This window comes from Aphelocoma coerulescens, chromosome 18 (genome assembly GCF_041296385.1).
Source record: "Aphelocoma coerulescens isolate FSJ_1873_10779 chromosome 18, UR_Acoe_1.0, whole genome shotgun sequence".
Classification (NCBI taxonomy): Eukaryota; Metazoa; Chordata; class Aves; order Passeriformes; family Corvidae; genus Aphelocoma; species Aphelocoma coerulescens.
Genome location: NC_091031.1, coordinates 2165561 through 2181764, shown reverse-complemented (window position 1 = coordinate 2181764; position 16204 = coordinate 2165561). Strand labels below are relative to the sequence as shown.

General features: G+C 51.4%; 1 protein-coding gene and 1 long non-coding RNA gene across 2 annotated transcripts; one reads left to right on the top strand and one right to left on the bottom strand.

Annotated features, from left to right (window-relative positions):
- Positions 1–2578: 2578 nt before the first annotated feature.
- Positions 2579–6450, bottom strand: LOC138120096 (uncharacterized). Its single transcript, XR_011155738.1, has 3 exons — positions 6269–6450; positions 5464–6019; positions 2579–4113 (listed from the first exon to the last, which is right to left on the bottom strand). It is a non-coding gene; the product is annotated as an uncharacterized lncRNA (long non-coding RNA).
- On the top strand, positions 5408–15739 carry KCNJ2 (potassium inwardly rectifying channel subfamily J member 2). The gene is made up of 2 exons (XM_069032539.1): positions 5408–5503; positions 10324–15739. The coding sequence occupies exon 2, from the start codon at positions 10540–10542 to the stop codon at positions 11821–11823; it is 1284 nt and encodes a 427-aa protein (XP_068888640.1). The 5' UTR covers positions 5408–5503; positions 10324–10539; the 3' UTR covers positions 11824–15739.
- Positions 15740–16204: the final 465 nt, after the last annotated feature.

Below are 16204 nucleotides of genomic sequence, written 5' to 3'. Positions count from 1 at the left end.
ATTGGCATCCACTGCCTTGAGAGCCTCCTGCTCATGGACAAGATCCATAACCAGGAGTCTTAAAACCAGAGAAACACCAAGATACCCTCACCCTGCTGCGTTCAGCTGATCCCGATTTTGGAAAACCTGGCAGGGCAGTGGCATTCACAGCTGGAGCTGCGAGGGAGAGAATGAAAGTGCAGTCCCACACTTGTGCGTGTGGGAGCTGCTGGCTCTTAACCCTTTTCCTTCCAGCAATTGTCAAGATCCCCATGGCAGCTCCATGAGCATGTTCTCACCACTCTGGCAAGTTTTAGTAACCATTAACTCCCTTTCCCTGGAGATATCCAAAGAATGGGAGCTGTGGGAGATCAGTAGATAACTGGGAGATTAACAGGAAAATCTCAGCTTTGGGAATATGTCATTGCTTGGTCACTTTGATCACTCACACTAATTATTCCTCCTCGTTTATCTGAAAATGCCTCCTCATTAATCTGAAAACGCCTCCCCACTGTTGTCTCTGAGCTCAAAGTGCCCCGACTGACTGATGGCTTGACAAGGAAAAATATGGAATATTGCTGTGTCACAAATGATGCCAAATGTCCATTTACTGCATTTCTGGAAGATTATCCACAATCCTGGATTGTGGAAACAGGTCTCTGAATGGTGCTGGACCTGTCTGCTTGGAGGAAATATGGAATGTGCCAGGTGTACATGAAATATCAGCTGAATATTTCCTAATCACTCGAAGGCCTTTGACCCTGCACGGAGAGCTCAGAGCTCCCTTTTTTACCAACATCACATTTTATTGGGTCTGAAAGTTTAGCTGGGAACTAGAGATGCTTTAAATTAGGCACCTTAATCTGGTGAGAACCGAGCCACACGGAATCCAGCGCTGGAAAGGAGTTTTCCTTGGCAGAATTTGTGGGTTGCTGTTGGATTGGGAGTTAGATACAGCTCCTGCTAGCAGTGGATTTCTGTTTGGAATTCAGTATTCCAAGATTTCCTCACCTTGCTCCCCACATGCCCCTCCTGCAGCAGCAAGGACTGAAAATATATTTATTTTTTTCCAAAATACAGTCGCTGGCCGGTGATTTGCCTTTAGGATAAGCCTAACTAAGGCAGCCTGAAATCTTAAGTGAAGATTTTTGGACACAGAATACATGGTTAAAGAAAACAAATGTGGATGTGGTGTGAGTTCCACTCTTCTCAGGTACCCAAAGCCTAAATTCAATTTCCTCTGTCGAATTTCATCCCTTCTGTGGACAAAGCCATTTTCATCCAGCAGAACTGCACATCTGTAGATCCCATTTGCTCGCAAATCTCTTTATTTGCTCTCTCAAGTCTTATCAAACATGCAAGCTTCTCTCTGGGGAATTTTCATTGGATTTCCCCATTCCTTCTGTTACCAACGTGGGCTCATTTTCCCTTGGAGATCCCAGCATTGGACCTATAAAGATCCAGTTAATGCCTAAACCCCAGGAGGTTACTGGGAATGGGGAAACCACCTTTTCCTGAGGAATTTTTTCCAGTTGACCTCATGGTTAGGGAAGAAAGGCAAACTCACGCCAGTTTACATGCGTGGAAAGGGTGAGACCCAAAAAAATAAAAGCCCAACGTGTTATTTATGGCATTTCTTCTCCTCTTGTGGAAAGCTCTGATTCCCCCAGCCCATGTTTTCTTTGCAAGCACAATACAATTAAGCCATTTTCAGCTGGCAATAAAATCCTTGAGAACCAGTGCAGATTTGGCCACTTGAGGAGATGAGGACTAATGCAATCTGATAATTAGGTCCTTTCAGCGCCAAGGCAGAAAAAGCAATTTAATAACGTCTCCCGTGGAGTGAGGCGGGGGCTGAAGCCTCTGGTGCAGCTGCCAAGGCCTGGGCCTGCAGCACAGCTCCCAAATTTCCTTCCAGGGGCAATCTGCAAGCTGAGGGACAGGGTGGCTGTGGTGACAACTGAGGGGAGAACTGTGACAGGAGAAATTCATGACTGTTCTTCCTTCCCAGAGCCTCCCTCTCCCTTGGTACCATTTTTGCTGCAGATAGAGGGTCTGGCCTTGAAAATCCCTCAGCCCATGAGCATTTCACATCGCTCTTCTGATATTTCAGTGAGAGATTCCCGAGGCAAGGCTATGTTTCAGATTGGAAAACCATCCATGGAGAGAAGGAAAACAAACCCCTCGCTCAGCGTTGAGGGTTAAGTTTTCAGCTGTCTCACCCTCTTTGTCCTGGCTTGTTGCAACAGGAAAGGGTTTTTTAGAAACTTTTCTTGTAACTTCAGCTTCCCTGTTTGGAGGTTTGGAAGGGCTCCTGTTGCTGGAGCCCACGCAGGCGGCTCTGTTATGGTTTTTATTATCTGTGCAATAGGTTTAGAATCGACATTTCATCCTAAGAAGAGCTTTCTGGGCAGAGCTGCCCCGTCCTTGAGAGAGCTGTGAAACAGTGGTGATGGATCTGCTCTACCCTGCCTCGTGTGAAATGCTGAATGGCTGAGTAAGCCTTACTCATCTGGGCAGATAAATCTGTAGTAGGGCTGTATTTTTTATCAGTCGCTTTGCATGAGTAAAGGCTGAGTAAGAGTCTCCAAAGCCAGGCTGCAATCTGGAATATCTTGGAGATATTGCACAGGGAATTGCTGCACCCATCCCCCAGCTGAGCACCTCTGAGCAGGAGTGGATCACAGCTCTTTATTTCACTGCCACATAGATGGGCAAATACTTCTTCAAGGTTCCTCAAATTGTTATTTTAGCAGTTCATGGGAAGTACATGAAGAGCAACAAGGGAAATCTTTTCTCTGTTATAGGTACATGAACTGTGTCTTTCAAATCCTGTGCATTTAATTATCTTTATCTCACTAAATGGATAAACTAATTGCAGTCATCCCCCTTATAGATTCTGCTTTCCAGATCCATCATTCATAAGTTTTGCACTTCTCTTCCCCTTACAAACGAACGGAGCCACCCAAGAACAACTCACAAACAGCGTGATTGCCCGACTTGCCAGATTGCTCAACAAACAGAAGCACTTGTCTCTCCTTCCCCCTCCCCACCACGTAAATTCTACGCCTCCTGCACACACAAATGTGGCACTCGTGAACCAGCTGCCCTCGGCCGTTGTGTTTATTGCTGCAACAATGCGGCACTTCCTCATCGGGGACGTGGGGAACTCGGCAAACGCCGCCGGTGCCAGGCACGGCAGCTGGTGGGATGGAGCAGCAGCAGCGTGGGGAGGCTGCTCTTGGAGCCTCCACGCCAGGAGGGAGCATTTGGGCAAAGCATTTCCACCGAGGATTTCAAGACAGCTCGTGGCAGAGTTGGAAACTTTGCAAACAAACGAGGAGGAGGAAGAGAGTTTAAGCAACGAGGAGAGACTGCAGGCCCTGGCATTGCTATGGAAAGTAAGGAATTATATTTACAGCCTGCTCTGGACATTGTAAGAAGCTCTCTGGAGGCCAACCCGCTTGGAGCAGTCTATCCCTCGGCAGCTCCAGGCTGACCTTCTGCTGATTCCCGCTGTCTTTCCCGGGAGCATCCCCAGCACCCGTTTTTGGGTGTTTCAGGGGCTGCTGTTGCGGTGCTGGGTGCAACTCAAGGTGTTTGTGCCAGTTCCTAAAGCCTGGGGTGCTCTGCCCCCCTGCAATCAGCAGACACCTTCTTTTTCCAGCACACCACGGGCTCCTCCATGGATTTCAGCTGTTGGCTCTCAGGAACTCAGCTTCCCGAGGGCAGAGACAGTGTCCTGCTGCGGACACCTGCCCTGGAACCCAACACCCCTGCTCTGACCATCAGAGCCAGAGCTTGGCAAACCTCAGGCTGTGCTTACAAGGCTGTTTTTGTTCCTGCAAGGCTCCCGGCCAGGCATTTCATCCTTATTTTCTTTGTCTTAGGCCACGTCCACTGTAGGGAGGACAAGCTGTTAAAAATCATTTGGATTTCTGCATATTTCAACCCAGGCCAGCCTGACCGAGCTGTCACAGGTGACTGAGGGAACAAAGCCGTGGATCCCATGCCCTGCAGCCAGGCTCGGATCCCATGCCCTGCAGCCAGGCTCGTCCTTCCCTTGCTTCCAGCCTTGTTCCAAAAGATCTTAGTCCAGGGATCAAAGCTCTTGTTTTGGAAGGGATGTTTCATCTGAGTTAAAGAGAAGGATTTTCGGTTTAGGAGCGGTGTTGTGCTGTGCTTGCCTGGCTTCTCGTGCCTGTTAGGGTCGGGAGTTTGGGATGGGACACCCTGCATCCTGGCATTTCCCTTCACTAAAATAAAGAAAGGGACAAAAGGAACGAAACTGTTCTGTCCCCGGTATTTCTTCTCACTGCCCGGGGCCTCGGACATCAGCCCAAAACATGGGAACAGGAGCGAGCGGGCACCCAGCTCCCACACGGGACCATCCCAAACTCCCTGTGAAGTCCCGCAAAAGCCTTTATCGCTGCCGAGGGAGGCTGAGGGGATGCCCGCGGCAGGTGCCGGGTGCCCGCGGGAGCAACCGGAGGGTCCCGGGGCCGGGGAGCGAAACCGCAGCGGCGCTGCCTCCCCGCAGAGCCGATGGAGCGCGGCCGTCCCCGTTCTCCACCGCGGCTTCTCCCGGGAGTCTCCGCACGGGGAACCTGGCGCCTTCTCCTGGCCCCCTCTGCACCGGGCACCGGGGAACGCGGCGTCTTCTCCTGGAGACCCTCTGCACTGGGGATCCAGGGACGCGGTGCCTTCTCCCGGGACCGTCCGCACCGAGTACCCGAGGGGACTCTCCGCAGAGGGGACCCGGTGCCTTCTCCTGGCACCCTCTGCACCGGCAACCCGGGGATCCTCTGCACCGGGGATCCGGGGACCTAGCGCCTTCTCCCGGACCCTCCGCAGAGGGGACCCGGGGATCCGGTGCCTTCTCCTGGCACCCTCTGCCCGGGGGAGCTTCCGCACGGGGTACCCGGGGAGCCGCTGCAGCGCGGACCGGGGGACCCAACACCTTCTCCCGCGACCCTCCTGGCAGCGGGAACCCCGGCTCCGTGCGCCGCTCCGGAGCATCCCGGCTCCTATCCCGGCTCCTTTCCCGGCCCCTCCGGAGCATCCCGGCTCCTATCCCGGCTCCTATCCCGGCCCCTCCGGAGCATTCCGGCTCCTATCCCGGCTCCTTTCCCGACTCCTTTCCCGGCCCCTCCGGAGCATCCCGGCTCGCATCCCGGCTCCTATCCCGGCTCCTATCCCGGCTCCTATCCCGGCTCCTATCCCGGCCCCTCCGGAGCATCCCGGCTCCTATCCCGGCTCCTATCCCGGCTCCTATCCCGGCTCCTTTCCCGGCCCCGCCGCCCGTGCTCCGCGGCCCCGCCCCCCGCCCCCGCCCCGCGCTGTGATTGGCTGCGGGCGCGCGGGGGGCGGGGCCGGCGGGGCCGTATTAAACGTGCCATGGCCGCCCGCAAAAAGGGGCCGCGGGCGGGCGGGAGCGCAGTGCGAGCGGAGCGGGCACCGGGCACGGCCTCGGCACGGACCTACCCCCTTCTCCGCGCCGGCACCTCCCTCGCGGCCGCCGCAGGTAAGAATCGCCGTCTTGCTCCGTCTCTTCCTCTCTCCCTGAGGAGGGGAGGCGATGCGCCGCACGCGCGCTGTCGCGACACCCCCGCGATAAAAGCTCCGCTTTATGTCGCTGCCTCCGGCTTGGAGAAGAGGGGAACTTCTGCGTTTCTCACGGAGCTATTCTCAGCGCCTACAATAATTCGATAGGTATGGCTGGAGCGCCCGAGCATCTGCTTCCAGCATCTGTTTGTGCTCATAACTTTCCATGCACCAGCTGCTCCCCCCGGGATATTTTATCCTGGGGAAGGGTTGGAAGTTCGCATGACAACTCCGTGTTGCACAAAGCGCACCGCTCCATCCCTTTGCCTTCTTCTCGCCTGTTGTTTCCTGCACGGAGAGAGGGCAGAAGCAGCGAGTCTCGGCACTCGGATGCGTGGGTTTGAGCGTCCGGGATGGTTTAGAGGGGTGTGAAATGAACCTGCAGCTTCATTCATCGGCATGCTGCAAACGGGAGGGTTTCTTTATTTTGACCATCCTGCCAAAAAAATGGGAAGCAGGAAAAAAAGCATCTGGGTCGGCAGTGGAGAGCTGTATTGTTTCAGCTTAGCTCATGCCAGTGAGAGGAAAAAATACTGATAAGCAAAGGCAGATGGATTTGGGGGGTCAGTGACCGGGCGGGGGCCGCTGGGGACCCGCAGGTGCCGCTGGGCCGGCTTGAGCCGGACCCGCAGCTCTGTCCCCACCCCGCAGGCTGCCCGCACTTGTCTCCGTGCCTCGGCCTTACCTTTACACTTGTTTGCTTTTCCATCCTCGCAGCCGGTGCGCCGCGTACACCCCCTGCTGATGGCTGTTCCACTCGTAGTTATTTTGTCATCAGCCACAAATACCCCGAGCCCGTCTCCTTGGCAGGACAGCAGATGCGAGCGCCACTTGTCCTTCCCTTTCTCCTATTTCTTCGCACCCATTTCTCCGCATCATGTGCTCTTTTTTAATTTTTTCTCCCCCCCCCCCCCCCCCCCCCAGCCCCGCTGCCTGTCCCTGAAGGTCAGCTCCTTCTCCCGAAGGCAGCTCGCCACTCCGTGTAACTTGAGTCCTGCCCGGAGCAGCGGAGGAGCCCTGGGGAATGACTTTTAAGGAGAAAGGTTACAGGGGCGGCCGTGCCCGGCAGCGAGGAGCAGGAATGTGGGAACAGGCTTGGCTGGGGCGAGAAGCGGCTTTGTTCTGCTTTCCGAGGGCAGCAGGGAGGGCGCTGGGCTGAGGTGGTGCTGGTGCTCTCTTGGCAACATGTGCCCGGCTCGCTGCGCCGGGCTCGGTGGCGTCAGCCGGGGAATAACCGCTCCAAGCGCTCCGTGCTGCTCCTCTCCACCCCTCCCCTGCTCCTCTCGCACTCCAGAGTTATCCCTCAGTCTTTAACCTTCTGCACGAATTCTCCTCCTGCTGTGCCTTGCGATGTGAGCGCCTTTCCGCAGGGAAGGTCTGGAGGGGGATGCTCAGGAGAAAGTGAAGGTTTGGGCTCCTCGTTGTGGCATCTCCCCAAATGCTGGCTCAGAAATGCTGCAGATGCAGCACAGCCCCGTTTTCCTCCGTTCCTCCAAGCATCCCCTCACACCAGAGCAAGACAGGCTCTCCCATCCCATCCCATCCCATCCCATCCCATCCCATCCCATCCCATCCCATCCCATCCCATCCCATCCCATCCCATCCCATCCCTTCCCAGTCATCCCGTGTCTGTGCCAGTGCTGGTAACTCCAAACTGTGTTGCTTGTATTCCCTTCCAGGAGGAAAGGTCACCTGGATTAACAATAATAGCAATAATCATAACAACACACCTGGTGATGAATAATTTACAGCTCTGTGTGTGTCTGGCTGCCCTGCACTGGGCCCAGTTACACAAAACTGGGGTGGGCTGGTGGTACTGGGTTGGCTCCTTTTGCCCGGTGAGGATTGCAGGGCTGCTCCCACACCAGCCTGGAATTTTTGGTGCCACCAGCACCTGGTGCTGGGGTGGAGCGAGGGGCAGCAGCCTTGTTCTGCCTTCGAGCAGCAGGTGGATCGGCACAATAAGAAGTAGCATTAGGTTGTCCTGCTGGTTTGTTCCTGGGTTTTTTGGGGAACTTCTGGTGGAAGTGGTTGTGAAGGTCAGGGTGAGCACAGAGCAGGTGCTGGGGCAGCTAGTGGATCCACTGGCATTTCCCAGGACCTGTATTTCCATGAGCAGGAGCGAGATCAGCCCCTCTGGCTGGTCCCTGTGCATGGTGTTGCTCCTGCTCCCATCCCACCCATCCCATCCTCCTCCCCACTCCGAGCCCTCGTAGGAAGAGAGGCAGTTTGTGCTGGAAAAGCAGGCACAGAGCTCTGCAGCCCTGGAGTGTGCCAGAGCTCTGTGCTGTAAACTTCCAGCAGGCTGCAAAGGTGCCCCAGGCTCACCCCCAGCTTTGGGGATGCTTAGAACCAAAGGGGTGCAGCTTCATCCCCACAGCACAGCCAGCGAGGAGGAAGCTGGGCAAGGGACAGGAGATGAGAGGTGCTGGGTCCTCCAGGGGAGGAATATGAAAATTCTGGTCCCAAACTTCTAAATGCAGCCACAGGAAGCTGGCGTTAGGATTTCAGGGATTTGTGGAATTCAAACAAGTGTCCTCAGGTCGAGACTTTTGTGGGAGAAGCTGCATATTCAGACATTTAAAACTTTGCAGCTTATCTTTTCTCTCCACTGCAGGTTTTCCTCTAAAAATCCAGGGGGGAAAAAAAAAATCCAAACTCCAGAATAAGCTGTTTTGTGGGCTGTGTGTTTCCATCAGCTTGGAACAAAACAGGCTTTGACTGTGGAAGTCGAACATGACTGTGATTATAGGATGTGGTTTATGAAAGTGATCGATTTGCAGACCAGTGCAATGGCTTTTCAAGAAGTTTTTTTATGTGGGATGTATTAACAGTAATTTCGCTTCCCCGCTGTGTTCAGGTTTCTAATAAAAGTGGGGGTTTGGCCAAAGCAAATCATTTAAGTGAGCATTAAGAGAGTTCTTTTGTATTTTTGAGCACGATATCCTGACGGGAATGAGAAACCCTGGGAACAAAAAGGTGTAAGGGGGGGAAAGTTGGATCTTTACACTGATTAGGCAAGGCAGTTGTAAAAGTAAGAATAAGTGCCCAGAAGAAGTGAGAGGGCAGCTCCAGCAGAAGTGTTTGGTGCTGAGAGCTGCACTCGAATGGGCATTTCAGAACCCGCCAAAAGCTGCCAAGCTGTCTTGTCTGAGCTGAAGTCACAGATGACTAATCTTGGCAAGGAGGCATTGGGACACATTCTTGCACAACAAGCAGGAGCGAGGGGAAAAGAGGAGGTGAAAGTAAACCCTGAGGAGATCCTGGAGGGAAAAGCAGCCTGCACACAGCTGATGATGTTGCTGTTTGTCGCCTGCTCTTTTCCTAGCAAGTGTTTGCTGAGCTCAAGCCTTTGTAATGTGCTAGAAGGATGTGGGAGGGCTGAGGAGTTGTTTGAAATCGATCAAGTTTTTGGAGCACCTCAGCAGGGCTTTAGGGGCTGCTGTTGTTGGGAAAGGAGAGAACATCTTATCTACAGCTGTTGTCAGATTCCAGTCAGAGGAAGAGCAGAGGTCCTGCTGGGCAGGGGTTGTGCTCCATGGTGGCTGCAGTTTTGTTGGCTTTTGGACAAACTCAGATCTGAGTTTTGATAACATGAATTTAGGAAGAGCACCGTGATTTAATCCCCTGCTACTGTGAATGGTTCTGGAGCCTCCCGTGCTGAGCCAAGGGGACAGCAGACATTCCTCTCCAGCTGGGTTCAGCTTTATTCCCTCCATGGGCCATGTGTGCATGGAGCAGTTACTTTAATGCATCCCTTCTCCTCTGCAGTATTTCAATTCCATTTCCTGATAGGCAGTACATGACTTAATGGATGACGCACTTGTTAAAAGCTAGACCTGGGTCTAAGCCAGACCTCCCTGAAACAAGTTTTTGGTGGCTTCTCCCCTCAGGAAGGAGCTTTTGTAGCCTTTCTGCTGAGTCTTGATTGGTGACATTTCAGACCCTGGGGACCATTACCCGCTGGAGATGGAAGCGGCTGCCTCGGGCTCCTGAGGGGAAGGTGCTGGGACTCGCTCCTCTAGGTGTTAGGAAGGTGCTCAGCTGGTTCTGCTGCGTTTTCCTGGTGGCTTTAGCAGAAGCAGATGAAGGGCTTTACAACGTCTATTTTTTTGCGCTACTTACAGCCCATGCAAGTGTGAAAACCACAAAGATCCCGGTGATCTGGAGTTAGAGAGGAGCTGCTGCAGCCTTTATTCCTGAAATTTGCTGAGAATACACAACTTCTTCTTTTAGCTTAATTCAAACTATTGTATGTGCTTTAATTTCATGGAATCACTGCTATTTGCACTTCCCAAGTTTATTCCCTTTCTCCACCTTCCCTTTTGCACGCTCCCTGCTTTGCCGTGGGTCAAACAGTCCACGAGACACATCATAAATCACTGCAGAGCACTTCGATGTTTATGTTTGAACAGAAGGATGTTAAAGGGAACTGTTTGTTTCAAAAGAAGCAGAAATCACAGTTGTAAATAGCAGAGAGATCCTTTGCGTGTTCAGCTTTCAAGTGAATATTGCTCAGACTGCTGTGACGCGATCCCGCTGGCGCTTTCCCTCGGGAAGAGCAATTCCCTCCTTGCAGTAACGGTGGGACCCCTGTCCATGCCCAACTGTGGGCATGGAGCATTGCTGAAAATGTCATTAAGAGAGAGGAAACTTCCTGCAGGTCCACAGGTGTCATTTTCCTTGGTTCCTTATCCTTTTCCTCCAGGATCTAAAGTGCCATTTCTCTTTCTCTTGCAGACCATGCCCTCTCTATGACGGTGGCTGGCTGAGCTCACCCTGCATGCCAGAATACTGTCCTTGGTTGGTCCGAGGGCTTCTGGGGACTCCGGCCTCTGCCCGGCTTTTCCACGTGTGTGTGTTCCTGTAGAACTTTCAAAACTGTTTCTCCAAAGGGTTTTGCAGAAACTCAGACTGTTTTCTAAAGCAGAAGCACCTCAGTCCCCGGCAGTAGTGATGGGCAGCGTGCGAACCAACCGCTACAGCATCGTGTCTTCGGAGGAGGACGGCATGAAGCTGTCCACCATGGCCGTGGCCAACGGCTTCGGCAACGGCAAGGGCAAGGTCCACACCCGGCAGCAGTGCCGGAGCCGCTTCGTCAAGAAGGATGGACACTGCAACGTCCAGTTCATCAACGTGGGCGAGAAGGGACAGCGCTACCTGGCCGATATCTTCACCACGTGCGTGGACATCCGCTGGAGGTGGATGCTTGTGATCTTCTGCCTGACTTTCATCCTCTCCTGGCTTTTTTTTGGCTGTGTGTTTTGGTTGATTGCGCTGTTGCACGGGGATCTGGAGAACCAAGAGAACAGCAAACCTTGCGTGTCTCAGGTGAGCAGCTTCACCGCAGCCTTCCTGTTCTCCATCGAGACCCAGACCACGATCGGCTACGGCTTCAGGTGTGTCACCGACGAGTGTCCCATCGCCGTGTTCATGGTGGTTTTCCAGTCCATCGTGGGCTGCATCATTGATGCCTTCATCATTGGTGCCGTCATGGCAAAGATGGCTAAGCCAAAAAAGAGGAACGAAACTCTGGTCTTCAGCCACAATGCCGTGGTGGCCATGAGGGACGGGAAGCTGTGCCTGATGTGGCGCGTGGGCAACCTGAGGAAAAGCCACTTGGTGGAGGCGCACGTGCGGGCGCAGCTCCTGAAATCCAGGATCACGTCGGAAGGGGAGTACATCCCCCTGGATCAAATAGACATCAACGTGGGGTTTGACAGCGGCATCGACCGCATCTTCCTGGTCTCCCCCATTACAATAGTGCACGAGATAGACGAGGACAGTCCTTTGTATGACCTGAGCAAGCAGGACATGGACAATGCTGACTTTGAGATTGTGGTCATCTTGGAGGGCATGGTGGAGGCCACCGCCATGACCACCCAGTGCCGCAGCTCGTATCTGGCAAACGAGATCCTCTGGGGCCACCGCTACGAGCCCGTGCTCTTCGAAGAGAAAAACTACTACAAGGTGGACTACTCGAGGTTCCACAAAACGTACGAAGTGCCCAACACACCCATCTGCAGTGCCAGGGACTTAGCGGAGAAGAAATACATCCTCTCCAACGCCAACTCCTTTTGCTACGAGAACGAGGTGGCCCTCAGCAGCAAAGAGGAGGACGAGATCGACACGGGGGTGCCTGAGAGCATGAGCACAGACACCCACCCGGACATGGAGCACCACAACCAGGCGGGGGTGCCCCTGGAGCCGCGGCCGCTGCGGCGGGAGTCGGAGATATGACTGGCAGGCTCTGCCTCTCCCGCGTGGTTGGAAGGCCAAAACCCCACCGCGTCCATCGGGCAAAGGCTCGCTGACCTGAGAAGCTGGCCCAGAACAGTTTGCAGACAACGGTACTGTGGAAGAGTGGTGTGAAGGCAGCAGACCCGAGGAACCCAGGCTGGTTTTAGGGCTGTCCGCAGAGGAGGGACGACAGGAAATGAACTCTAAACACAAAGCACTAAACATGTCTAAGTATGAACAGAAGGCACATATGTTGTAGAATAAATTATGTATATATTTTTTTACAAAACTTGAACTTGCAGGCAAGCTTTGGTTGGGTTATTATTATTTTTTTTTTCAACTTTTTTCCAGAATGCTTCTATCTAGGGAACAAGAATGTTTTTAATGGCATAACAAAGGCAAGAATCTGCCTTATTAATATTATTATAATTATTTTTTAAAAAGCTGCTGCTAACTACATGAACACAAATGGTTATTTTTGTTGCAGTGTAGTTTTTATTTTCTCTTGTGTAATTTAAAAAGGAAAAAAAAAAAAGTCAGTGTTGAACTTTTTGGGTTGAAAGGCTCGTGATCAGTTCAGAGAGGCCAATGTTGCCAGAAAGTTTAAACTCCTTTTGAGGCCAGTAGTTGATAGCTAGAATCAATTTCTCTCTTTCCAATTACATAAGGGGCATTATGTAATATCAGGCCAATCAGTAGCCTCCAGCAAAATTATGATTTTTTTGGGGGAGAATTTAATTTTCTGTCTAAAGGAAAAACGAGACAAAAAGATGTGTACACATAGGAAAAAGTACTGAGTTCAAACTACCTAAGTGGATACCAAAGAAAATGCACAGTTTTGCACAGTGGAGTTTATTTAAAAAAAAAAAAAAAAAAAAAGGAGAAAAAAAAAAAAGGAACAGGCTGCTTTAAACAAAAGAAAAATCAAACCTCAGACACTTTTTTGGTTTTGACTTTTTCTTTCTTTCTTTTTTTTTTTTTTCTTTTCTTTTTAAGACCTTTATTTTGCACCTTATTCGAAAGGCTTAAAGCTCGGATCTAAAGTGAGCTGGGCCTCCTCCTCTTTCCCCCTGTGCTTCCATGGGGGAAATAAAACCCCTGTTTTCTTGTAGGGAAAAAGCTCGGTTGGGGGAAGCAAACCAGCATCATCTGTGTGTCCTCCCTGGCCTGCCCCAGCTCCTCAGCTCCTGGTGCCGCCGGCATCGGATCCCGGTCCTCGGCTGCCGGGGGCTTTCCCTGAAGCTGCGCCACGGACACGCTGTGGAGCTGCTGGCTGATGCCAGAGGCTGCTGGGGTTTGGTCATGGATGAGCCAGGCAGCAGAGAGATCCCTGGGAAGAGGTTTTTGAGGAGGAAGGAAGAGGAGGAAAGGGCCTTGGCAGCACAGCACTTGGGAGTGGTGGAGGGACGGCAGCATTTTGTGCAAAATGCTTCTCTTCAGCAGGGCAGGGGTGTCAGGAAGGTGGATTTGCATCTCGTGGAGAGAGGGATTCTTTGGGGAGGATGAGGCTGCAAAGGGAGGTTCAGGTGCATCTCCTGCCTCCTGTCCCTGGCAAACCCCAGCTGGGTGGCCAGCGGGTGACACTCACTTGTCACTCATCACCAAGCAGATTTTGCCGCCTTCAGCGAAGCTCTGGCAGTGTTTTGGCTCCTTCACCCAGAAGGCTTTAAATCCTCTGTGCCTCTAAGCTCAAGGAGACAGCAAAGCTGTGCTTGGCCCCTGCTCCTGGGGGGCGGTGGGGATGGCAATCCCGGACGACTCTTGCAGTATTGGATCACTGTATGCCATTAAAAAACAGCTTGTTCTAGGTCTGATGTCTTCTGCAAATGGATATCTGTGAAGGCCTCTGGCCCCTGCCAGCCCTGCCTGAAAGAAATGCCTGCAATGAACTGGTTTCTGATAAGATGCTATCTACAGTGGGTGGGTTGGAAACTGTGGAAATTCCGCGTTGTAAACACAGATTTGGCTCCTGGAGAGGGCAGATGATGGAGCGCAAGTGCTGAGGCTGTTTCTGGGGTGGGAGCATGGGAAAGGAAGGGAAGGGTGGACATTTAAAGGTGGTTTGGTCGCAGTTTCTGGGTCAACAGTGGTGGAGACAACGGAGTGCTGCTAGTGCTGCTAATGGTGATGTTCTTGCAAAAAGGAGAAAAACTAAACCAAAGAGTATTCAGTGACACAGAGGGGGCACAAAAACGCAACGGGGAAGGGAGGCTGAGCAGGAGAAAGGGGACCTGATCTCAGATCAGCAGCCCCCAGGTGCACAGTGCTCCCACTAAATGATACTTGAGATATTGGAGGGAGAGATGGGGGGGATGGAAAATGCAGGATTTGTCTCATTTCTTCAACACACAAGAAATCCAGAGAGGAAATAAAAAAAATCCCCTCCCCTTTAACATTTCTGGTGCAGAGGTTTCGGGTTTGGTTTTTTTGTTGTTGTTTTTTTTTGTTTGTTTTTTTTCTTGTTTGTTTGTTTTGTTTTTCAAGTCAGTTTTTCAGAAATATTTTTAAAATTGTACATTTTATAAAGTTTATCAAGTATTTTCATATTTAAAGCCAAATGTAAATAGAAGTCTGTAAAGGAGGACAAGGAGAAGACAACGAAAAGGCCACAAAAAAATGTATCAGTTCAGCTCGGCAGTCTCGGCTCGCTAGGACTAGATGCTACAGGTTAGCATGATTTTTAGCAAAATATTTGCAAGCCTTATAGGATTCCTAATGCTCTGAACTTCTCCTTATTTATTTTTTAAGCATGGACTTTTCATTTGAGAACACGTTCTAGTTACTGGCGTTTTCGAAGAGCTCCCAGAGTGGTGTGGAGGGGGGTGGGTCGAGGTGTAATCCATTGCTAATCTCTGCTTGTTCTTTCTCTCACAACCCTTTGTCTTTGCCGAGGGAAACCCACATTTCAGCCCTGGCTCTGGGAAGCTGCTGGGAAGAGCCCTGCAGTGTAGAGCCCGTGGTCCCCTTCCCCTTTTCGCCATCAGTTCTGGGTTTTTCAGCCACAAATTGGAGGAATCATTTAAAAAAATGTTATTTTTAAGGACTAGACAGTGACTGACAGCTTTCCTCCGGTTCCCGTTGATCCTGGGCCAAGCTGATGCTGACTTTAAACTTTAAACTTTAAACTTTAAACTTTAAACTTTAAACTTTAAACTTTAAACTTTAAACTTTAAACTTTAAACTTTAAACTTTAAACTTTAAACTTTAAACTGACAGAGCTCTACCCACAGCCTCCCCCAGGCCTTGGTTCAGCCTCTTTATCCAGGATAAATTGGCTCGCCCGACTCGCACAGAAGCTTTGATCCTGTCTTTTGCTTAGGGGCTGGGGGGGAATATGTTATTTCTGCCCTTCCCTGAAAATACTTGAATGAGACACATTGTCTGACCCATAATTCTGTGTACAGTGACAGGAGCAGAGGCAGGTGGGGATGGTTCCCTCCCTCCGCCTCTTCCGTGCGAGTTGTCCTGGGTTAAGTGGCCAGGGCAGGAATCCTGACTCATTAGCTGGGGTTAATTACCCTCTCCCAGCCGTGAAACACTTCTGCGTTAGCTGAAGCCCTCGGAAACGACAAAGGGTTCAGATATTTAATTTGTTCTCTTCGGTCTTCTTTCTCATGATGGATTACAAGGTAAAACTGAGAAGTACTGTAATGTCTTTAATCCTGGCTGCTCACCACCATTGTGAAGTAGAAGGTGCTGCATAGCTGCCACCCCACAGCCCACCAGAAGCTGATTTTTGTAAGGACTTTTTGGCCTGCAGCTCTTGTGAGACGAACAATCTCGGCATCTGACAGTTGTCCATGACTATTTTCCTGTTTGCAGCCTTTTTGTATCGAAGTCTTCCTAATGTACTGCACAAATTGTGGATTGTACAGATTTTTATATATTATGTCTTATTTTATTATTTCTAAATAAATAATGAAAAAAAAAAAAAATTGAGGATGAGCTCGGTGTGTGCAGCCTGTGTGTGAATGAGGGGGGAGATGGGTCTGGAGGGGGATATTGAGCTGTGTTTGTGGTTGTCTGAGCACAGGCATTGTCTGAAGCACTTGAGGAACAGACAGCTCGTTCCCTGCCTCGACAAAAGGCGGCAGGAAAGGTGATCCCATCTTTATTTCCCAGGGGAGAACACGAACGCCACTTGTACCGGAGGAAAATCTGCCCCAAGCAAATTCAGGACCTTTCTTAAGGTCACACCGGGGCCTGCACAGGCCCAGGTCATTCATTGCCTCTGAGCTGAAATGGAAGAAAAGCGCCAAGTCCGCATAAACCCCAAATCAGGGAAGGGGGGATGAGAGCACCCAGAGCATCAGCAAGCGGGAAGGGATTAAAAAATTAAGCAGGAAAGTCATCTTGAAATCCCCGTGTGTCGTGTCTGCCT

Bases quoted from the DNA above. Each gene is read 5' to 3' on its own strand.
- KCNJ2 (XM_069032539.1), top strand. From the start codon at position 10,540: ATGGGCAGCGTGCGAACCAACCGCTACAGCATCGTGTCTTCGGAGGAG.